The sequence below is a fragment of the Lineus longissimus genome, chromosome 9 (assembly GCF_910592395.1).
Source record: "Lineus longissimus chromosome 9, tnLinLong1.2, whole genome shotgun sequence".
Lineage (NCBI taxonomy): Eukaryota > Metazoa > Nemertea > Pilidiophora > Heteronemertea > Lineidae > Lineus > Lineus longissimus.
The window spans coordinates 5208281-5234079 of record NC_088316.1 but is presented as its reverse complement, the minus strand read 5'-3'; the positions used below and the strand labels follow the sequence as shown (position 1 = coordinate 5234079).

The following is a 25799-nucleotide window of genomic DNA, read 5'->3' as shown; positions in this document are numbered from 1 at the left end:
TGAATGTGCAAAAAGTTATTTCATGACTCGGGTGAGTGACCCGTTTCGCGGGATTTCTTTGTTGGCCAGAGCCGTCGATTTGCACTTTGTAAATCTAGTATGTATCAACTATTTGATCACATGTATGTCATGTGACGTCCTTCTTCTTGCGGGAATTTTGACATTTATGCTCTTTCTTATACAAATTCGCGAAACTTCTTATTTCATAGTCTGTTGATCAGCTGCAAGTGCTATGGCGTACAAGAATAACCATAAGTGGTGATATTATCCTCTTTATTTTTATTATTTATTTATTTATTTCGTACGAAGTACAATAAACAATGAGTTAATAGATAATTGCATGAACATGTGCATGTGTGAAGTCACAGGCTTTATAACAAGAACATGATTATTGTATAGTTACAGTTAAAAACGAGTCACTCTGTGCATAATACATTTATCACAAGCATTCATCATACAATGAAATTGAAAAGATTCTGCAAGGGGAGGAGCATGTCATGACTGGCTCTGTCTTGAGGATAGGATTTTAAGACTCCTGAACAAGTAAAAATATATAGGAAAAATCTCATGTAAAGGAATGCAAAAAACTTTCTGCACCCCTACTACAGTCCCCCCCCCCCTTAAAGTGTACCTATTGGCTTAGCCGTAAAATTTGCTTAAGAAAGTAACCATTCAATGCTTCTTAAGCAACCATTCAATGCTAAGAACTTTGCACACTGGCCTAATTTTTAAAAAAACTCATAGTCATTGTAATAAAGGGATTTTTTAAAAACTCATTAGTCCAAAAATAATTGTCTTATTGCTATAAGACTAATCAAAAACATTTGATTAGTCTTATTGCTATAAGACTAGTCTGATTAGTCTTATAGCAATAAGACAATGTAATTCACTACTAACAGTAGAAAGGACAACCTTTGGACTGGCAAATGCTATCCTTAATTGAAAGTCCTAATTAAACAGTTAAAATTCGCTGGAAAGGACCAACTTGGGGCCACATCATGACATGCTGTGTCATTAATAGAGGGTGTGTCCTTAAGTAGAGTTGTTTCAGCTAAGGGAAGTTCCACTTTATTTGTATCACATCCATGTAGAGGGATAAAGATGTAATTCGAAAAGGTAATATCATCCCAAGCAGTAGAATCCTTTGTAGTCCATTATGTCATCAAAAACATGTATGGGTGAAGGGTCGAGGAAAGTCCAGTGCTCTGGAGTACCTAAGCAGGGAAAAATATCTTAAAGGGGACTATAGGCAGGAGAATGGGGGTTAAATTGGCCATCTTCAGGTGACTAACATACAGAGTAAGGGCACTGGGTCAAGTTAAATTCAGCATTAAATATATTCATTGTAAAAGCTTGAATAGTTTAGATATACTGTGAGGTGCGAGAGATCCCTATTGGGGACTTTCTGTAACTTTAACTTGTCCGCCCTAGTCTACAGTGTCCTTTTAAATTCTTTTCGAATTTCTGATCTGGGGTAAAAAAAACCTAATGTGCATAAAAAGGTTTCTTGTGGGCTAAGGGGAGGCAGGCGATCCTTTTCCATGATCATGACAAACATATACTATAAGAGTAGTAACCCATTTTTTATCGGAACGCCTTGTAAATTCATATTACCATCTCCCTCTGAAAGAAAAGCCAGTCGCGGATCGTACCTCCCACTGATGGAAGAGCCCTATCTTTTGTGTGTTTCGACCAATGTACTTGTATCGACGGCTGGGCTAACTCCAACATGTTCAAGGAAAACGGGTCACTCACCCGAGTCATGAAATCTATTTTTGCGCTGAATGTTGTGTACAAATTACATATGGCATATTGTTCTCGATCTCCCCACTCTCGCAGCAGGTTCTAGGAATGACGTCACGGATTAAAGTTTCTTGGCGCGTAGTTTGAATTGCGTTTTTTGAGTGTCTGACATTCAAAGGGATATTACATAATTGTTGCGGGGGTTATTAAAGACCTCTCTGCGCAATGTTGGATCTTACAATGTACTAAAACGAAATCATGAACTTAAATCAGAAAATTATACTCTGTCAGTTCACCTTTAAGGGATACAGTCAGCAGTCTCTCTCGCAGATCTTCAAACCAACGGACGACTTCCTCATCCACCTCTGTCCATGTTCCGACCAACCTCCTCTTCACCTTTCTCTCATTCCCCGGTTTTCTTCCTCGTTTGTCTCCAGGTCATGCAGGTTACATCTACGAAACGTTTCAAAAGGATTCCCATAATGTGACGCGACCTTATTGGCATGAAGTAATATGAATGGAAACGTTCTACACCTCAATATCTAGGCCCGTAGCTTCTTGGCTTCTTATATCAGTGAACGATAAATAAACCCTCCGACTAACAAATATGCAAGGGGTTGGCCGGACATGCACATCACGGATCAGTCTTATAGAGCCAAAAATACGGTATCTACATTTTGATAATACGCCCACACTGCATGATGCATATTCTTGACCAAGTATGAGGCATTTTGATAAACTATGTTAAAGAGGTTGAATAGCGCCTCCAGAAGCAAGCAACAGCGCCACCCGTAGCAGAAATAAGAACTGCTTAGTGACGTCATGGTTTCCATATACGGCATCTCATTTGCATATTTTTACAACCTTATTTACTACGAGTTATAAATATGCCAGTAGCACGTGGATCATGCCGGGCGGCGCTGTCAGGTGTTTCCACTATGGGTTACATAATCGGCTACAAAGAGGCCAGTGTTCTAGTAAATGAAGTTAGCAATGATAGCGAAAGAATGTTAGTGTATGTTACGCAGTCAATAGCGATAGTAGTGAGTTGGAGAGAGGAGAAAATGGAAAATGGAGAGAATTGTAGTATGGATTTCGAGTCCCAAGAAGAAACTTTGCAAAGTTTTCATCAAACTGATAATCATATTCCTTCCTTCTCTGTCTCCAACAATTAAAAGTTGCTGCAGTCAACCTGATGTGTTTATCCGCGAGCGAATCGACGAGACAAGCATTTTTCAAGCATCCGAATGGTACCTTACAGATCCGCAAGGGGCGCGTTACCGAAAATGTTGCAAAAATCAATAACGTGATCGTAAATATTGTCATATTTTTCAAAATGAGAGTATGTAAATGATACGCAGACGGTAAACCAATGAAAGGCCAGTATCTATTGAACCTTACAAGTGATTTGGGGGCCTTGAAACTCCTTATATTTATCAATGAAACCTTATTCCCGCCTAAGGTTTTGACCGGGCCGTCCAAAACTCCCCATTTTTTGGCGGGCCATTCCCTTTAACTTTATGTTCAATTTTTCTATCATGTCAACTGGCAGCTACGTGATTTTATCCGTGAAATGTGTGTTAAGTCGAATTGGCAGCTGGACCTGCAAATTGCAACAGAACGATTCCACCTTTATTCATTTAGGAATGACCATCGATGAACCCCTTCCCCAAACAACATATCAGAATCTTGAATAATCTCATTTGGGGCTTAATGGGGTAAAATATGCTAGTTTATGCTACATTGTAATTAGGCTAAAAATTATGGATCTGGGGCTTCTGACTGAACGCCATGCATAGGAACCTGACATGCCTGACATTTACTGCACGCATTGCAAATTATACCCCCGTTTGCGGGTAGTTGGTAAACCTGGACGCAGATTTTGGACGCTGGACGCTTGGTTTTGTATCATTGGATTGCACTGCCTGGGTTCCTTGAACCTCGCCTCCAGTTCAAGATGAATAGTGTATTTGATTCGGTAACCTCATCACCTGACCAAACGTCAACTCTCACGGAAACAACCGAGGTTTACAGCGTTGACCTCAATAACTTGCACAATTGTACAGTGACATGGGGGACGACCATCCCTTGATAAAAAAAGATGCCATTGAAATGAAGTTGAATAAACTTCCTCAATTATCGCGTAATGCAACGACATCGAAGGGACACAGGTGGCCCGTCGAGCCCTCATCGAATTCACGAGCCGGACCAAAATAGACTGGAATGGCTGGGATGTCAAACTTTCGGACCGGTTGATGTGACAATCTGAATGCGACTTAATGATAATAAATTTGCACACTTCTATTTGTTGATGAGCTTGGCAATGCTATACACATTGTTGATGGTGGTATGGTGCTTTGTTATGGTTATTGGTTCGATTCTTTGGATTATCCTAAGTGGTGACGACGTCATGGGCACTCGGTCGTTTAACTACATTATGTATTCTCATTCAGTTTTGGAACTATCTTTGGAGATAGGGGGAGATAGGCATAGCTAGAGATAGGAACGGGTAAGAAAACCAGAAGCCTACTCTGTGCCATCAAGTGTCCCTTCCCCCCCCCCCCCCCCCCTAACTTGTAGTTGGCTATGACATTCTGTGTACGCATGCATCTGTTGGTTCCCAGTAATTTATTGCATCTCCTGAAATTAGTTGTAAGTGGTAAAGATTTAGTGCGATTTATGCGCATTTTAGAAATGACTTAATTTCATGTGACACTCTTCAGTTACTCTACCCTCGGGTAACAGATGAACTCTCATATTTTCACGTCTGACCCACGAGACCCATAGACATATTTTGATATAATGATTTCGCTCAGGGTTTGGCCATAATCGATATTGTCACCCAGATTTCACTGATTTGAGGTCGAAAACGATTATCATATTTGATCAAGTTGCTCCTTAACTCATATATCAAATCGTACATGGCCATTGTATTCGGAATAGATTAATCGATTTAGGTCGAATCCTAGGTTATCAGTCAATATACCTAAATGAAAGACAATTATGTGAATTGAACAGATATATATTTACAGTTTAAATCGGTTGTTCTCCGCTTTGATAAATCGACTCTTTTTAGAGGAAATTATGGCCTAAGATCAGAATTCAAGGAAACCACGCAATTGTAAGTTCAACTTTAATTCAGGCTTAAAGCCCAATAGTCCTGCTTTTATGATTGCAGGACATGTTCAAATCCTGAAAGACGGGACTTTTACACTGGTTTAGTGACATAGAACAGGCTGATGTTGGATTTCTATGTCAATTTTAAGAAGATTAATGGATATTTGCCCTCCCAAATAAGGCAATAGCCTGATCTACATCACAGCTTTTGGTGAACCCGTCGCCTGGCTCTAACAAGCCAGCTAATGAGGTAATCCAATGTCAAACACATAAATGGCTATACATGTTCAAAATGGATGGGGCAAATTGCATGGGGTTTTCTAAATTGTATATTAGGTGTTTGTTAGGTGCACTTTTGATATCGTCTTACAGAAGGAAATAGCAAAATACCTGGAGTATTGGCCTTTAAAAAGGCCAAGAACACAGTGCCCAATCGATACTGCCGCTTTGCGTGGGGTATAGATTTCCCGTAACAGTAGACCGGCCTGATTTTTTGTGACTGGCGAAATTGACAACTGTGAGGAGTGTTTTATATACATCCCTCTTAAGTGCATTGAGAAAACTTTCTATTGATATAATATATAATTATATAAATTTAGTTTCAGATTCACGAAATAGTACGCTTTTTTTCTGTCAGCACAAAAATAACAAAAACCCGTGTTGGAAAAAATCATTTGTTTCAGGCAAACGAAACCAATATGTTGTCGTCAGATACGAGGAAAACGCATCTAAGCCACTTAATCTCAAAAATCTTTTTGGGGGACGGCCACAAGACCCCCGTTCAAAACGCGCCTTCGGCGCGAGTTGGGGGGGGATGATGATAATTCCATGTCAATCGCTATGCACTTGCTGGCTGATTTAATTCAAAGAAAACTTTTGTTAAAAAATCGACGCCCAAAGATGCAATAAACAGAAGAGCCGGAGGTTATCTACTGGAAATAACACCAACTTGGATTTACCGGACTATAGATGCACGCCGTGGAGCTGTCTGCAAAGAAACGTTATACTGAATCCTGGTGTAGGGCGTTGGTTTGAAAAATGCCTTGTGTTTGTTTTCAGAATTTTACTTACGGTTCCAATTCAATCACATTTTATTCTTACGTCAGGCAATATAGGGGGTAACCCGTGCATGTAGTTTTAATGAATGCACTAATACAATGTAAAACACCCCTGTTTGGAAAATAGTAAACCCGTTTGGCGTGATCGAATCATAACTGTAAGAATTGGATTATGGTAAACCATGAATATTTTCAGTTTGGCCATGGCTCAAGACATAAAATTGACGGGAAGTCCCAATAAAAGGGATGAACGATACTCTGATTCAATTGACATTAGCCATGGAACCGTTAGAATTGAGGCTGACGACGTAACAACTGGCAAGAAATACTGCGGTGTTCGGATTCCAACATGGGTACCGGCGGAAATGAAAGAGGTTTTTAACCTCTCCTGGACCATGGTGAGCAGAGGTTTTTATTTTTCTAAACACCGTTGGCCTTGTGGTCAAATGGTGGTTAATTCGTCCGCCCGTGAACGGAGGGTCGAGATTCTAGGCCCACAGGTTACTCGAGGCGGCCGGTTGGTTTGATAGCCGCTTGCTATGATGTGGTTAAACATGGTGTAGTAAAATCTGCCTTCTCGTCAGGCGCTTGGCATGAGAGATGAGCGTTTGGAAGTAAAGAGTTTCCATTTTGGTGGCGTCTGCGGTTGTTACAAGTATAAAGCAATCTTATTCCCAAAACGACATATCCTATGTAGGGAATACCGCTCGGCGAATATCATATTCGTTTGCTTAATTTGTGGGTATTGATCTTTACTTTCAATTCCAAGCATAAGTGAGATCCGGAGAATTGTCATAAGCTTCAAACTCATCTCCTACAAATAGGCGAATTATCAATTGTTATCTGTTGATGCCAATTCCCGAGAGTAGCGCGAATGGTTGCATCTGGTCTCCATTTGAGTAACTTGGGCGTCTGTCAATTGAGAGACCTGTTTCAATTGAGAGACCGTCTTTCAAGTGAGAGACCCCTTTCAAGTGAGATACCGTCTTTCAAGTGAGAGACCGCCTTTTAAGTGAGAGACCGTCATTCAAGTGAAAGCATGTCCACGACCTGAGCAGACTTTCCCTTCAAAATATGCTGAATTCAACAATACATATCCGACGGATGGCCTAAGGTTCGTACTGAATGTGGCAATATATCAACATCATGATTATCAATATCTAAATAGCATATTCTGTACTTTTTTATGCTATATTTCGTAGTGTACCATTTTTTTCTGGCCCATCCGATTTGTCATGTAGCGTGTATCATGGTGACTTTAATCCGTTATTTTTATCTTTTTATTATAGGTTGTCCTCTTTATTCTTAACGTGATTCAGCAGTCTATAAGTATCCTCTTCTCCGGGCACCTCGGCGACAAGGAATTGGGCGGTGTGTCTCTCGCGAACACCGTGATTAAAGTTGCAGCGGTGACAATTGGGAATGGACTTGCAACGGCATGCGATACACTTTTTTCACAGGTACAGTCTAATCGCCAGTAAAAATATCAAGAATGAATAAGATCCCGTCGTGGCTCAAAATCTTTATTCAGACTAACTGTACGTAGTACAAATAACTAAATTGGTGATTACTTCTGATCTTATGCAGTTCATTGACTGAAGACAGTTTAGTTATGCGTTATGCAATGTTACCCATGTGCACTGCTCACATAATCAACTACCTGAGGGGAACTCGAAACTGCTATGATTTATCAATGGAAGCTAATTCCCGCCTTAGGTTTTAACCGGACCGTTCAAAACTCCCCATTTTTATGAGCGTTTCTTGATAGGTTTCCTTTAAGATGTAAAGTTGTATATTTACTGGACCTAAGAATATTGATAAAGACTCACTGCTCCTTATTGCCTCTTGTTACACCTTTGAATATCTCGCACGAAAGGTTCAAAGTTATTACAATGGATGGCTTTTAAAAGCTAAATCCGCTCCTATTTGTTTCTTGGTATCGTTAGCTGGTTGTTGCTATTTAGTGTTGTTGTTTTTTGTCAAACAAAACATGCCTGAAACAGTTTAATTTATTCAGGAGTGCTGACGTGTATCAAGTCAATAAAGCAAATGGCGTTTTTATGAAGTTCTAAAATTCTTATAAGACGTGCGAGGACCATAATCGTGCCCCAGCATGACAAATAGAATACAAAGGATTTTTATTTTGACGAAATGCCATATCTCCTTCATCTTCAAGGGTTCGGAGCTAAATAAGGTCACGACATTTCGATCGTGCTGGTGACAATATTAGAGGGCTTTAATGAAAACTATCATGAGTTCCGGAACATATTGACTATCCTTTTTTAAAAAAGGCTTAAAGATTTATTAAATTTTGTACATTCGATAAGAGTTTTCTCGCTTTTAATTTGTTCCAGACTTACGGGAGTGGAAACATGAAACAGGTCGGAATGTACCTACAGAGGAGTGAGTACCCAAACATTTTCCCCCCCCCCCCCCCCGCTATCTACGCCCAGCCCCCTGTTTTATACCTGTACAACCGCTCAGGTCAGTACAACCTCGGCTACGTGGATTGCCACTCTAATAAAAGTACCAATAGAAACACATTCATTTCATGAATTAAGCTGAAACAACTTAACGTTACGTACATATGTCAGGTACTTCTAATTCGGAGTAAAATGACATTAAACAAGATGAATTAACCTTGGTGTCATGATTACATACTTGTATAAACTGCACTATGTAAATTTAACATAGTTTGTTAATGTTTGTTTGAGACGAAATGAGATTCCTCACTTTAGAATCAATCTTGACACTAGAGGCGCTGATTTCGTTCCTTACAACGCCTCCAGTACCAGTAAGTTGCCACCATCTTGAAAAAAAGCAGTACCGCGGGTATAGAATAGGAAATAACTTTTAGATTTGCAAAGAGGCTATCGCATCACCACTCAGCCCGCGAAAATGATTGCTACCCTATGCTGCATTTATAGTGCTCCATAAAATCACCTTAAAACCCACCAGAAAATGTCAGGTTTTATTTATAAAGATCATGTACTGTTATTTATTGATAAAATAAAACGTTTTATGAGAGAAAGTGCCACTAAATCGGCCTGGTCTGAAGTGGTGACGCATTACATATGACGAAGGATTATCAAACACCTGATTCTAAGGATGCCGATATCCAAGATGGTGGCAATAATTGATCAATTCCCGTGTCTGATTTTTTTTTATTTCGGCACTGTGCGAGTTTGACTTAAGAATATTACTAATGTGTGCAGGTAATTTGACCACCAGGCATCAATGCCACGTGGAACTATGTTTTGGGGAACTTTATGTGTTGTGAATTATGTGATGTTATCACCCAATTTATCGTGAGAAAAATCTTCACTCTGACCCCAAAATGTTGTAACGAAAAGCATCTTTTTGAATGCATTTTTAACACATTGTATTGATTTGCATTCCGGGGGATGCTTGCCGCCTGGCCTCACTGTAATTTTCAATATCATAGGTTGGGTTATCATCACCTTGTCTGTATTCCCTTGCATCGCTATTCTTCTCAACACAAATGGAATATTAAGATTAGCTGGCCAGGACCCGAAGGTGGCGGAGATCGCAGATGGTTTCTGTTTGGTGATGCTACCAGCTATATTCGTAAGTAGACCATGGAATAGACGGATTATTAACTCAATATCTTAGTTTCGGTAAAATTTGGGGATGGAAACTAACACGAGTTGATAAAGACTATATTATTGATTCTTGAAACCAATAACTGCGCAGCGGACAGCGTGATCGGATGACTTTCATTACCCGCCTACTCCTACACAATGCATTCAAAAAGCATCTCAACACAGAACGTTTTATTTGCATCATTATCAATACTAGAACTGGTAAAAGTCTCTTTACGTCTACCACCGCCTAACCGCTGGATGGAATCTCCTAATTTTTCGTATGTGCATTGAAATTGAGGAGGCGCAAACAATTGCCTGGTTACGGTATGTTTTAGGGAATGTCTAAACGTTCATTGAAGCAGACATAAAAAAAATGTTGTTTTGCAACAGGATGTTTTAATTTTTTAATTTTTTACGATAGGCGAACCATTGGTACACGATTCTATCAAGATACATCAGAAACCAGGGCATCATCTACCCTCTACTTGCGATGGGTATTATCTCACTCGGGATCAACGCTTTGGCCCAGTATCTCTTAATTCAAGTCCTTGATCTTGGAACCACGTAAGTTTTGAACAAGTGACATACATTTTAGCCAATGTTTCTAGTGCGGAGGAAAGAAGAGTAAATATCATCCATCCACCTATCGTGGCGGAGCGCGCCCTTCTATTCTTTTTCGTCGGAGACCAACGATATAAAGCACTCCTTATTTGGCCCTCCGATGTCCGGGTTCAAAATCAACCGAATTCGAGCACTGCTTGGTGTTAAGCAAAAGAAAACAGTTTAGGGGTGTGGGTGGGTCGTTTAAGATCCGTTCCAAGCCTCAATAGTCGGATCCAGGACCTTGAAAAGTCATTGTAAAGAAAACTTCATATTTTTGTATAGACGACCGCAATATAGATATTGGAGTCATCTTCGTAGCTACCCGAAATAAGTTCAGTTCCCACATTACGTTTTCTTAAATTGGTTTAAAACCTTGCAAATTTCGAACCAGATTGGACATATCGTCACAGGCTTCATCCAAGGCCAGGGGTCAGTAGTCCATTCCGCCCTGCTGTAAAATAAAACAATCTCCATCTTTGCATGATCAATATTTTTGATTGTGGCGTCATCCCATGGTTCAAGTAATAGATACCGAACTGGAGGTATTGGTTGTCTCACCAAAACCGCCAGGGTGGAGCTGAAATGTAGACCAAAAATGCTTCCACATTTTGCACCAACCCAAGCGGTTATGGTTGCCTAACCATGACTGCTGAATTCAAATTCAAAACGATGCAAACAAAATGGCGCATAGTGCATTTACACTGTAATGTGCGGTTCATTCTAAACCCACTTGTTTTAGAATTTGCACTTCTGTGTGTCTCTGGTCACTTGCCATGATACCAATTTATACATGTAAATCGGATATGTTCGAAATCGGAAAGTACTAAGGAAAAGGAAACACGATTATTCCCATACATGTTTCTATATTTCAGGGGTTCCGGTTTGGCGATGGGATTGGGTATGTTCGCCCAGTTCGTTTTGGTCCTGTCTTATATCCTAATATCGAAGATGTACAAGGTGACTTGGGGAGGTAAGTGAGAAGGTAGTGAACTAAAAGTGAAAAATGAGAAGTAATATGGCCGTAATAACAGAACAGCAAATTACTGTAGTGACAACGAGTAATTGCCTTGAAATGGATTAAAATCAGTTTCTTTCATTTGGGATTTGCGAAAACCCACTCATATAATGATCAGTGTAAGCCGAATTCGTACTCCGACGAAGAGCACGTGGGCGTCCACATTTTGGGTGCCGATTTGACGCAGTGTATGCGAGGGAGTTGACGCAAGTTCGTATGAATTTCTCTACGCATGCGATTTTTTGATTATCTGTATTAGTACTTGAAATTACAACGCACCGTAAGATGTGATGTCGTCATCTGGTTCATTACCCTAAAAAAGAATAACATATACAATTCATCAGGACTCATAATCATATTGACAGACTCAAAGAATGGAATGATAGTACATTGTGTACTTCACTTCTTTTTTTCAGGCTTGACCATGGAACTTTTCCAAAGCTGGGGCCCTTTCCTAAATCTGGCTATATTTGGTTTGCTCAACGTTAACCTGCTGTGGCTTGGATTCGAAGTCGGTACGATAGTTGCAGGGACTTTGGGTGACGTTCAGCTCGGGGCCCAGTCCATCATATTCCAGTTGGAGATGATCACGTATTGCGTACGTTTATTGTTGAATCTTGACTGAATAGTCTTACCATACACGTGATAAAAAATAAAGAGTAGATTTACAAACTTGTTTGAAATGTATTAGTAACTTATATACTTCGCTTAAAGGGAATGGCCCGCCAAAAAATGGGGAGTTTTGGACGGCCCGGTCAAAACCTTAGGCGGGAATAAGGTTTCATTGATAAATATAAGGAGTTTCAAGGCCCCCAAATCACTTGTAAGGTTCAATAGATACTGGCCTTTCATTGGTTTACCGTCTGCGTATCATTTACATACTCTCATTTTGAAAAATATGACAATCTTTACGATCACGTTATTGATTTTTGCAACATTTTCGGTAACGCGCCCCTTGCGGATCTGTAAGGTACCATTCGGATGCTTGAAAAATGCTTCGTCTCGTCGATTCGCTCGCGGATAAAAGCATCAGGTTGACGGCAGCAACTTTTAATTGTTGGAGACAGAGAAGGAAGGAATATGATTATCAGTTTGATGAAAACTTTGCTAAGTTTCTTCTTGGGACTCGAAATCCATACTACTATTCTCTCCATTTTCCATTTTCTCCTCTCTCCAACTCACTACTATCGCTATTGACTGCGTAACATACACTAACATTCTTTCGCTATCATTGCTAACTTCATTTACTAGAACACTGGCCTCTTTGTAGCCGATTATGTAACCCATAGTGGAAACACCTGACAGCGCCGCCCGGCATGATCCACGTGCTACTGGCATATTTATAACTCGTAGTAAATAAGGTTGTAAAAATATGCAAATGAGATGCCGTATATGGAAACATGACGTCACTAAGCAGTTCTTATTTCTGCTACGGGTGGCGCTGTTGCTTGCTTCTGGAGGCGCTATTCAACCTCTTTAATTGTGGTTGCAGATAACTTAAGATGACTTATCTCACTAACCCCCCCCCCCCCCTGCACTTGGCCGAAAGTCCAAAAAAATCACCAAAAAGGGAAAGTAGCCTGGAACATGCATAACGAGGACATAAAGGTGTAGTTCAACGCGCCTATAGGTCCTGTCAGACAGGATCATGTTTAATACATTGTGGAAGAAACAATGGTTGCTATGAATAAAGACAAGCAAATGCTTTCATCTAAAACTCCATGTACATTTACACTTGGCCTTTCTGTGCAAAAGCATTGTAAGTATAGTAAAATCATTTACTAGTCTTTATTCAAACTTATCGCCCAATCTCAGAATCATCACCTGACTATTTAGATGTATCTCACATTGAATATTCCAGTTTGCTATAGGTACGGGCATTGGAGGAAACATTCGAGTTGGGCAACTCCTTGGGGCAAATAAACCACTGCATGCAAAGAGAGCAGTCAAGGCCATTTACATGATTGTCCGTAAGTATACAGGTCATCCAAAGGCTAAGTTCACACAGGGGTACACTATTCGGGTATACGGTGCACGTTTTGCAGGGCAAAGATAGCTTAAATCGAACAAGGTCATTTCATGATACCGGGTCACATAAGAGGGCACTATTCGAAAAGGCTGAAAACCTGCGTATAGTATAGCCTAGTATAGTGGGAATCGTGCGCGTTCGATTTCCGTGCAGCGTATAACGTACTGTTCGGATGTCGCATTTTGAAGTGCTGTCGTACCCATTCCGTTCTTTCTTTTTTTTGTCCATGTGCCTCCTCAGCCTCGGTTAGAAGGAGTAGAGCTAACACTTCTTCGTCCGAGGTGTCCATTTGATCGGCGCCAAAAGTCTTAGTAGCGCGCGCGTGCTACCCTATGTGTCTCGCCGTGCCCGTATAGCGAATAGCGAATGCCGAATAGCGTAGAGCGAATACCGTATGCTTTATACTTCTATGTGAACTCAGCCTAATGTAAAAGCTAGACCAGTGTATGATTTTCTTAAGAAAAGGTGAATGATTATACTCAGACTCGCCGATCTAAGACCGTATCTGAATATGCCAGCCAAGCCCTCAACACTCTTTTGTTACGAACGGGTATTTCAATGCGAATCGGTTGTTTTTCAATAGGCTGTACCCCGTTGGTATTGATATGTGCACTTATCCACCCTATACAACATAGAATTGGGCCATTGGAATGTATTTCCTATAAGGGCAGTGCAGTAGGTATTTGAAGCATTTTTCGCTCTTAAGCTTTAAGAAAAAAACTGCCATTTTATTTTGTTGGCGCCAGTGGCAATGTATCCTGAACCTTAAGTAAGAGCTTATGCTCCATTGAACGCAGCCGGTGATATCTTGATAAGATGCAAAAACCTCGGTGGTCGAGATGGTGGCAATGTGTGGTCATAGTTCATTTCATAGAGGATTGCCATCTCGCATACGTTTATGTGTTCGCCTAAAGCTTTAGAATCTGCTCACTTTTTCTGTAGTTATGCAGTCTGTGGTCGTTGTGATCGTACTTCTAAGCCTGAAAGATGTCATCCCACTTGCATTTTCGAACAGCCCGTAAGTACAAGAAGAAATTTTAAGGAACAACTTGCGTAAGCTCTTTATTATTCGCAAGCTATTAATTATTCGCGTAACGCTCGCGTAACAACTTGCTCCAGCTTACATATATCCGAACTTCTCCCCATCCTGCGACCATGCCGGAGGACGAAGGAGTTGCCCTGGGATCACAGTGTATGGCCTGGAGACGTACGGTGCATCGGCTTTTGAATGAGCTTTTCGTTGACACTAGATGCGAAGACTAAAGCCCGTAGCTCACTAGCCGCCAGCTTCGGCGTTCACAGGCGTTTTTTGCCGCAAGAGTCCTGAACGCCTGAAAAATCCCTAGTCTGCTACGAACGGCGTCGGCGAACGCGACTTGCCGCCACTTGCCGCAACTAAACGCCAAATATCTAACATGTTTGATTTTTGACGCGTGTCGCCGCGTTTGAACGCAAGAAGAAGCCAGGTGTGCTACGGATTGCCGCCTGAATTGGCGTCGGCGGCGAGGCCTTGATGTCACATGATTTCAAAATGGCAGCCTAAAGTGGCGGAAAATACGCTACTGGACACCGATTCTGGGCAGGTGTGCTCGGACCGGGATCCACTGGCCGCCAACTTCGGCGTCGAGAGGCGTCAGCTAAACGCTTCTTGTCGCCAAAGTTGGCGGCTAGTGTGCTGCGGGCTTTACTGTTGTCAGCTGGTTTAAAAACCCACTTGTTCAGACGATGTTTTGCATGTACCGCATTAGAGCATTTTTTTGGATTTTGGTGTTGAAAACGTAAATTTCAATTCAATTTATTTCAACAATAGAAAGTTTTGGGCAAAGTACAGATTGGGCAAAGTCCAGATGCCATTGTCTGCATTTGCGGCTTGTGGTAGATTTGAGCTTGGCGTAAGGTCATCCTAGTGTTCCTCACGCGAAGAAATCAATCGCTGGTCTCGTTCACCGCAAGCTATTTATTATTCGCGTAGCGCTCGCTTTAATTGAGTTTTTCTTCTTTTTCTTTCAGCGAGATCATCAAACTATCTTCAGATATGATCCCAATCCTTGCATTGTATACTGCATTCGATCAAATGTGTGTAAGTTCAAATTGCAGGTTAAGCCGCTGTGTAATTAGACAAGACAGAGAGCACATCGCTTTGCACTGTTTTGCTCTACAGGGTTGCAAAAGAAACCCCAGAAAACGCACAATACAATGTACTTTGACTCAAAGAGCTGGTACCAATATTATAATTGGATGCAATATGAAATTGCTACAGAAAATATCGATGTTATCTCAGTACAGTTCATGCAGTAGTTATAGCTCTTGGAAGTAAAGGTTTTTGAGCTTTTGAAAAAACCTTTAAAGTTTTCTCGGTCAACACAAATATTCACCCCGTAGAGGTTTTTTTGGTAAAATGAAAAACCTCTTGTTGCTTTTGAGATTCTAAAAAAAGCCTCAGAGCCGTGATCGGAACAACTGTAATCGAAAGACTCCCGATTATTCTTCGCAAAACTGTGTTGGCTATGGAACTATGAGTACGGCCGGGAATAAATTGGCATTAACGTAAAAATTGTATAAATATTTTGGTCCAATATTTCTTCTCGCAAAAAATTCTCCATCCACCGGTACTAGTGCTTTGGGTCAACGTGTGATGGAAGTATTAGTACACGCAGTCTTTCATTTTGAAGGGGGGGGGGGGCATGGCACAAATCGAAAATCATGTGTTCTGTGTTGAAGATTGCTTTTGGTTCACTTCACTTGGCTAAAATCCCTGACTATTATGGTTCATGTACATTGTACCTGTTTTATTGGTTTCTTCGCGAATGAACAACGTACATGTCAAACACACCTCTATTTGGTTAATAAATCGAAACCATTGATACGTAGGCCTACATGGACAATAAGCGTTGCCTAGATTTACAGTCGCGGTGTTTATGGCCTAGATTGACAGTATAAGGCCTAAATTGACGGTTGGTATCCATTTCAGGGTTCCTCATCAGGAATTCTTCGCGGATGTGGGCGACAGGGCACGGCAGCTCTAATAATCTTCGTTGGGATGTACATAGTAGGCCTGCCGGTAGGGATTTCACTGATGTTGATGACTGACCTCGGGACGGCGGGGTTTTGGTGGGGCGTCACCTGTTCTATGGTTCTACAGTCGATAGCCTTTTTCGTGGTAGTGATGAGGACAGATTGGGAAGGAGAAGCAGAAAAGGTACGAAATATCAAAAAGAAGGCCCGAAGGCGGCTGCTTATTATGATAATTACGGAGTTCCCCAGCTTGTTGGGGTCGCTTCAGATACTAAGACGCGTGTATATCCTAAAATGAGCACAAACAGATTATAGAACTTCAAATACATCGCAGAGCCACATTCTCGATCAGGCACGCCGTAAACTTCATACATCTGCTGCTGTTCCCCATATTTCAGTGTTCATACATGAGACAAGAGACAGGGAGAGAGACTAGCTATGATTTTTTCAATAGGAGGAAACATAGAGCGCGTCAATATATCCTTTAGCATTCCCAAATTATGAGGGGAAACACTCAGCAACGGAATTCGAAACGCTCTAAAATGTTACACTGTCGTTTTTTATCTAGACGGCATACTCCTCTTCAAACACCGTACATGGACATACAACTATTAAAGAATTGCAAATGGATAGATACATGAAAGGTTCGGCGATACAACTATAGCCCATGTATATACATTTACATAGGCTATGTCATCATTGATGCGCACTGCCTGCTGTTTTCTACACGGTACGGGTTATAATTTCATCATAGACCATGTGCTATGATCCGGCGCGGTCTCGAGCTTTCAGGCCGGGGAGTATCATCTCGTGCGATCTGGATACTCGCATCTGCAGCCACTCGTGTATGGCTGGCGCGAGTGGACAGAAATCTGAATATCGTCCACTCGCGCCAATTCTGTCCACTCGCGCCAGCCATACCCGTGAAGTTTTCTTTATATTGTACATGAACCATACTTTACATGTGGTTGGTCCGATGGAATGTTTTATTTCTGTACACTTTTTTGTAAAAACTCGAGAACTAAAAGTGATACATATAGATATACATCCCTAATTGCTGGCTCTCCATAGCTTGAAAGGATGCACCGATTTTCTTTGGAACTCTCTCCGTGACCGACGTTTGAGGGGAACACAGTCGACATAAAATGAAGTCATACATGATCTGTAATCCAAACACCAGTAGCCCCCACTGAAGTGATATTTTTACTCCTCACAAAACATCTTTCATGGGGGCGATAGACCTAAACTAACAAGAGCAAATACTAGTTAACGCTACGTGCGTATAAGGTTAAAGTGGTAAAATTATAGCCACGGTAAAGTTAGAGCTCCGACAGTGTTCGCTGCTATGGCAGTACACAAAAATGCGCACAAATGTATCAAGGGCCATACTGTACTACCTTACTTTACCTAACAATCTATACTGGGAAAGTATTCCTTTTTCAGGCACAAATAAGAGCAGGGTTGAAGAGCAAATCTGCGCCCACTCAAACAAAGGAATTCTTGTATGAAGATAGTGAAACTACTGGTAAGTTTTTACACATTTTTGAACAAATATACGCATAGTGATTATGGTAAAACGTATGATATGAAACGCATTATATTTCATTGTCGCAAAAAGGTATTTTGAAGACAAATTCACAAACATAACGCAGGGATCCCTTAACATCCTGTTTTATCAATACGGTTAGATGAAAAGGCGAGAATCAGCTTGTATGTTATATCTTCGACGTAGTTTTATTGTTTTAGCATTCGCTACTTTTTTGACCCAGCTATTTCTTTATTTTTTTTATCTTTGCGTTCATAACATCAAGAACGATGAGGACTAAGACTTTAAAAGTTCGGAAAAGCAAAACAATGTCTTTGAAAGAAGGCCTGCGAATGTTTTTTTGGGGGGGGGGTTCCTAAGATAAGGTACATTTTCATGTTTTTATAATCTATGTTGTCGATGATATTGGCGGCAACGAATGGGTTAATACGCATAGACTTTAATTTTGGGTTAGGATATTAAAATGCTATGCATTTTATAGACATGATACGAGTTCAAAATCTGATTCAGAGTCTTTATTCAATTTCAGCGCTTATATCAGATGTTCCGAAGCAGACACCGATTCTAAGACAGCGCCACTTTACGGGCGAATACGATACAAGCCAGCCGGATATTGCGAAACTTACTCAGCTTGCACCAAAAAAGTTAGCACCCCACGAATTGATATTCCGGCGCGGACTGGCGATTCTTACTTGCTTTGTCATTCTATTCATTGGATTATTCTGTAGATTTACTTTTACGTTTGACCATGAAACAATTATTGATGCCTCAGTTCTGTGCATTTCCCCGGACTCTAACCAGACCTACCCTATAAATGGGACGACCTTTGGGCGAAATATCACTGCGCTGAATATTTCCCTTCCATTGTGCAACAGCAGTGTTGTTTAAAATTGAGCTCTAATTGGGCGTCTAAGACATTTCGAAACTGGTTGTTGACAACGTGTCGGCCTTGAGGAATATGAGCTGTTGTATCTTCGCCATAATATCCAAGATGGCCACCAAAATGGCCATTGCGTCATCAAATTGCGATAACTTGCGACCTGGTCTGGTTAAGGTGGTGAATCTTATGACTTCAAAGTTACACAGCTGTGTTGTAACCATCTGTTACCTAATATTGTCAATGTTAATGGAAACATGGTTGCTGTGGGTTTCGGCATCATATTGATGTCGAACGACTACAAGCCCACTGCATGATTGAGGCCCCGATGTCAACCATCTTGTTGGTCTTGTTATTCTTAAGCCACTAGAGCTTGCTCATAACCAATGATACTGCCTATATTGGTTGTTTCGTTGGTGCAATCTAGGTTCAGACACACAGAAATGTTCCCATTACCACCATGCGTAAGAAACTTGTCGGTCACCATTCAACTTGGGAAATTGCGTTAATCTAAACTGTTATTCTAGCAAGTGTTCAATCTTGACCTCCGTGATCAACTGCACCTCTATATATGCCTAATAAAATAAAGATGGCGGATGACAAGATACAGTCGTAGTTAGGCTACCTGGGTGGCAACCTAGGAGTATAATGCGATAATCTAATGTCATCAGAACTAATAATAATACATGGTCTAAAAAGGTCGTGAGATTGGTTGCAGTGGCCATTTTGGCCGCCATCTTGGATATTATGATGACACCATCAATATGTCAAATGGGTGATAAGTGGGAAAGGATCGATTGCCCTTTTAAACATTGGGTTTAAAGAGTTAACAAACACAAGCAGTTATGGTAAAGCGAGAAAGAGGATCACATCCAGTATTATTGTACATATAGCTTTATCAGAAAACCGAGCCATTTCCGAAAGAACGAGCTTTTTGCCAACAAAGTCCCACGCCTTTAATTCGAAAATAAAAACTCCAAAATCTCACTTTTGCGACAATGTTTTGTTTTATTCGTTTCGAAAATGGCAAAATTTCTTAAAAAACAATCTTCGGGACTAATTGACCTCGGACTCTATTTTGACCCGTTATAAACTTCAACAACCTCTGACCCTTATTTTGACCCTATAAAAAAGGGTCAACAACGTCAAGTATTAAAATGGATATATGAATTATGTTTAGCAACCCCCTAGCATTGCCTGGTCGTATTCAGCACATCGAAGCCTGAAGAAAAGTTGTGCCGACGTATTCACCAAAAACTACCTTGTGCAGCTTCACCCCTTTTCAAAATGACACATTCTGGCATAACTAGAGCTTTTCAATATACTCCGCCTATCGATATTTTATTTTTGTATATGATGTAGGAGTAGAAAAGCCTGACCTCAGGATGAAAATGACCACGCCCAACTCTATACCGTAAACTATATAACTCGTATTTTTTTCGGGGGGGGGGGGTTGATACATGTAAATGCACAGTTTGCTATTGCATTGGTTCAATTAATTTTGTTAGCATATTGTGCATGTTAAGCTTGATCTAATTAACCTTGCAATAGGTGCATAGACTTCTCTGGTGTTTTCATCATATTGTTTGCGCCAAATCGATGTGAGTGGTTGGAGCATGGAGGTATTATTAAGATACCTCCATGGTTGGAGACTGCATTAAAACCCTAAAGAGCCCGCTGCTCTTACGCGAGTGTTCAAGGATAGCCCATGGTCAGCGTATCATGACCTGAGATTATCTGTACTTGGAGTGTCGATGTTAGGGGAGACTGAAGAAACCACACAGGGGATACTTCTTAACGATTTTTTTCACAACCATTCTTCCTGTCTGTAGAGCAGGGTCGTGAGTGGTAACTGCGCACCCTCATGAGGACGAGAGAGAGCAGGGTAGTGTAAATGCGTAACCTCACGAGGACTACGTACAACCTAGGACAATTGATCATATACCAACTGGACGGTTTTTCCTGTGTGCAGAGATGAGGACTACGTCCTATCGCAATGATCCAACAACCACTGGACGGTTCTTTCCGTTAATATGGCAAGGTAGTGATAAGATGTGTAACCTGATGAGGACTACGTCCTATGGCAATGACTGGACGGTTTTTCCCTTCTGTATGGCAAGGTGGTGATAAGATGTGTAACCTGGTAAGGACTACATCCTATGGCAATGACTGGACGGTTTTTCCGTCTGTATTACAAGGTAGTGGTAAGATGTGTAACCTGATAAGGACTACATCCTATGGCAATGACTGGACGGTTTTTCCCGTTTGTATGGCAAGGTAGTGGTAAGATGTGTAACCTGATAAGAACAACATCCTATGGCAATGACTGGACGGTTTTTTTTCGTCTGTATTACAAGGTAGTGATAAGATGTGTAACCTGATAAGGACTCCATCCCATGGCAACGACTGGAGGGTTTTTTCCGTCTGTATTACAAGGTAGTGATAAGATGTGTAACCTGATAAGGACTACATCATATGGCAATGACTGGACGGTTTTTTGCGTCTGTGTTACAAGGTAGTGATAATGTTGTAGAGCCCAGCTCTGATAAGAAGTGATCATAGGCCTTAATCATTATATCACCGAGACCTGCATTTTGACCTGTGTAAGGTTTGATAACGTAGACTTTGAATATCGAATGATATTGTTTATCAGGCAGGCGGTATTTGCACCACGCCACCACGGGCACCACGCGACCACCACGCCACCACGCGAACAGGCGGAGCGATCATAATGACGATATCAAAACAGACCATCAGACCACAGACACTTGAGAGTTGTGGTTACACCTACCAATTATAGATGGCATGTTGGTATACTGCGTTGTTGCCTGACGGGATTTACGAGTATTTATTACTTGTAAATGGCAGTCGCAAAAAGCAGGGCTATTATTAAGCCGCTATACATCCGTGTCCAACCGTTTGTCATGAGAGATCTTATCACACCATTATTGTTATCACAATACTGTCACTGCGGAGAAAGTATAGATCGGAGACCTATTATTGCGAATTCGTGTTGTACAGAGACTTGTCCCCGGTAAAGGTCCTGTACGTCATGTACGCTTATGCATTGAAGGCCTATTTGGTACACTGATGTGAAAGTAAATATTGTGACCTGTTTTAAAGGTCCCGCCCTATTGTTCGACAATGGTTCAGTGATTTCAAATACCTGACGGGCTCATCTTGCCTATAGGTGTATTGTCTCATGTGTGAACAGTTTCGACGTCCTGTGAGAGGTGAGAGACCCCTATTGGCTACTTCGTGTAACTTTATTTTGCCTACATAGCTGCTGCCTATAGCGTCCCTTTAAACACTATGAAGACTGTGACACTGGTGTGAAAGTAAATATAGTCCACTATTTAAAAGTCCTGGGCCCGGTTGTTCAAAAGAAGAAATACATTTTTAAAGATAACTTAACGTTAAAATTCCTGACTTGGCGTTAAGATAACGTCAAGTTTTATTTTGAGTTGTTCAAACAATATTAGCCTAACATTGGCGTTATCTTTAACGTTAGATTTAACTTACCTAAAACCCTAAGTTAAATCTAACGTTATCTTTAACTTGATTACCTATACCTACCATGGCAACTAACATCAGTGAACCAATATTCAATATTTACTAACATTAGCGTTAGTTTACCCTAACGTTGTTTTGAACAACCCAAATTTAACGCCAAGTTAGCTAACGCCAAGTTAAGGAATTTAACGTTGATATTTAACTTAACATCAATGAAATTCTTTTGAACAACCGGGCCCTGTTCTATTGTTTGATGGGATTTCATTAATAGCAATATGGGCCAGGCTTATACATCGTAGACGTATTACAGTCATTTGAAAGTCAGTATAGTCTTCAAAGGTCAGGCGGGCGCGTCGATTATAATAATAATATACAATGTATAATAATGATCACAATATTGAAGATAAGAAGAAGAATTCCCAAGCTTGTTGGCTTGGGAAGCCCAGTGATTCACCTTCCCTAAAGAATGCATAAGATTCGAGACATGTCCATTAAAGGGGCACTATAGGCAGCATCTTGGTAGGCAACATAAAGTTACACAAAGTAGCCAGTGAGTCTCTCACCTCTCACAGTTTGTCCTAACCTAGTCACGCCAGTAACAGGGATACATTCAGTGATGAATCAAATAAGACCTAATGCCCTTACTCTATTTATAAGCTAAAGTTGGCCAATTTGACCCCCTGCTCCTACATAGTCCCCCTTTAATAGTAAACTATAGGCAACAGCTAGGTAGGCAAGATAAAGTTACACAAAGTCGCCAATAAGGGTCTCTCACACAACAGTATGTTGAAACTATGCACACGTGTTCGAGTGAGTGATAAATCTAACTCCTCCCCCCCACCCCAACCCACCCCACCCAAACGAACGGCCACCCCTTTAAAGGGAGACTATATAACCCACTCGTACTCGTATGGTTTTTGCAGGTCAGTCGTCAGTTGGAGTAGGTCTAGTTACTAAACGGTAATTGAGTACGTATTTCCGTAGTTGGCGTACGCCTTTATTCCAATAATCCCAAGAACGGGCATCAGAGAAGCTAGGATAGCAGCCAACGCCATCTATAATTGTTCCAAGAAACCATGATCCAATGAATCGACCGCTATTTTGATATCGTCATTATGATCGCTCCGCCTGTTCGCGTGGTGGCGTGGTGGTGGCGTGGTGCCCGTGGTGGCGTGGTGCCCGTGGTGGCGTGGTGCAAATACCGCCTGCCTGTTTATCAGGTTGGCCTGGGCGATTTGCAATATTGCCATGTAAGTTAAAAGGCAGTATGGAGAGCGATAGCTAGGCGAACGGATCGGAATCGAGGCCTGGTGTACCGACTCAATTCCCGATTCGTCTATTAAAGTGACCTTGATATCGGAAGATTGACGTCAAGAGTATATATTGCTACTGATGTTCACCTCGGATCTTCTATCGTTCCGAGGGAGAACAAGGACCCGTTAGCGAATTACGACATGGTGGCCCCTACGGGGATATTTTCACTGCAGTAGAAGACGATGTAAGAATATTTATTACGATACTATTGGAGCTATAAGTATGGATTTTTGCGTTTGTTTGCAATTTATAAGAAAAAAAAGGAGGGTACACGGAGTCTCGAAATGGTTTGACCGAGGGTCTCTGATGCGACTGATGGACACTTTTCAGGATCAAGAGGAGTGGGTGGTACTCGTAGCTACGCTCGAACTGCCACTCCTGCTGGGATGCATCCTTGGGAGTTTTCCTTTAAGCCGTATAGCGCTATCAATGATCCAGCAGTTTCCATCGATGGAAACTCTGGTCACCAATGTGCAACAATTTTGGATACATTTGTGGAATGGACCTATGGGGCCCCTCCGGGTTCACTCCGGTTGATCTATGCCGCCGCCGAGCAAAACCCGGATGACCGCGTGTCCGCTCTACAAGCCCTTCTGTGGACACCTTCCAGCAGGAGAACACGACTTTCTGGGCGCGCCACCGGTGGGACATCGACTGTTCCCTCTGCGGCACTGCTTTGCCACGTCAGTCAGTATGCATGGATCCTTACTGCAAGGTTACGGCCATGGCATTTGGCCACCTGGCGCACATACGGTGTCACCAAACTGGCATCCTGCGCCTGGTGGAGGCATGCTCGACCTGCCAGCAGGAACGGGACCTGCTCCATAACCCATATATGGGCCCAGCCCCAGAGTGGAGCGATGCCCCTTCATCACCAGGTGTGCCGCCCAGGGAGAGGGATTTCCCCATGGCGAACCTAACTGTCCATCCAGATGTTATCATCATCGATCTAACCAGTGATGACTAGAAAAGTTGCCAAACAGGCCAAAAATATTTATTTATATTTTTTCACTTTAAAGGGGATGCCCATTGACCATCACCAGGAGCTTCATTTGTCTCAGGGGTTTTAATCAATTGGCAACAAAAACGGGGAAACCAAACAAAATTTTACTAGGGGGTTCGTCAATGGGTTTTTTTTCACAAGGACTATTAAAAGACCTTGCTCTCACAAGGAAAAATAAGGAACTTTCAACTATACTATTGTCCTGCTGGTGCTGTTGTTGCTGCTGCCATCCATTATCCTGCTGCTGTTGTTGCTGCTACCAACCATTATCCTGGTGCTGTTGTTGCTGCTGCCAACCATTATCCTGGTGCTGTTGCTGTTACTGCCAACCATTATCCTGCTGCTGCTGTTGCTGCTACCGGTGGTGCTGTCGCATTTCCTGCTGCTGCTGCCGCTGCCATAGCTGCTGCTACCGGTGTTGCTGTCGCATTTCCTGCTGCTGCTGCCGCTGCCGTAGCTGCTGCTACCGGTGTTGTTGTCGCGTTTCCTGCTGCTGCTGCCGCTGCCATAGCTGCTGCTACCGGTGTTGCTGTCGCGTTTTCCTGCTGCTGCTGCCGCTGCCATAGCTGCTGCTACCGGTGTTGCTGTAGCGTTTCCTACTGCTGCTGCTATAGTCGCTGCCACAGCTACTGCTACCAGTGTTGCTGTCGCGTTTCCTGCTGCTGCTGCTTCTGCTACCGGTGTTGCTGTCGCGTTTCCTGCTGCTGCTACTGCTGCCATAGCTGCTGCTACCGGTGTTGCTGTCACGTTTCCTGCTGCTGCTGCTGCTGCCATAGCTGCTGCTACCGGTGTTGCTGTCGCATCGCCTGCTGCTGCTGCTGATGCCATAGCTGCTGTTACTGATGTTGCTGTAGTCACTGCTGCTGTTTCTGCTGCCCTAATCGCTGTTACGGCCTCTGGTTGCTGTTGCCACGCCCGCAGTCGGGGCGTTGGGCCGTGCATGGTGTCGCTCCACCGGGACGTCTCCGTTCTTTCCCAAGGGGGAGGCAGTCGGACGTTAGTTCATTATTGTCATCAGCTCTCGCCAGGAAGTGGGACTTGTATCAACTCTCGCCAGTAGGATGTATGACTTTCACCAATGTGACTTTTCTCTTTATCAACTCTCGCCAGTGGGACGTTTTGAGACTTTCTAAAGTGACTTTCGCCAATGTGACTTTTTCTCATTTTTGGACAATTTTTAACCCTTTCACCTTGCAAATACTGTGACTTTTTCTCATTTTTGGACAATTTTTAACCCTTTCACCTTGCAAATACTGAACTATGAAATATAACTTGATTGACAAGCCCGGTGTTTTTGCCAAAATGAATATTGATATTTGTAGAATGGCAGTTGGTTTCAACTGATTTTATTCCCGAGTTGA

The 25799-nt window shown here is 41.9% G+C and overlaps 1 protein-coding gene across 1 annotated transcript; it reads left to right on the top strand.

The window, feature by feature from the left end:
* The first annotated feature begins 4734 nt into the window (after positions 1-4734).
* On the top strand, positions 4735-19595 carry LOC135493388 (multidrug and toxin extrusion protein 1-like). The gene is made up of 14 exons (XM_064780710.1): positions 4735-4864; positions 6115-6316; positions 7208-7378; positions 8273-8321; positions 9364-9506; positions 9945-10087; positions 10999-11096; positions 11558-11739; positions 13003-13111; positions 14113-14188; positions 15181-15250; positions 16142-16369; positions 17629-17710; positions 18261-19595. Exons 2-14 carry the CDS (start codon positions 6122-6124, stop codon positions 18617-18619), a joined length of 1905 nt encoding a protein of 634 aa, XP_064636780.1. The 5' UTR covers positions 4735-4864; positions 6115-6121; the 3' UTR covers positions 18620-19595.
* The last annotated feature ends 6204 nt before the right edge of the window (positions 19596-25799 follow it).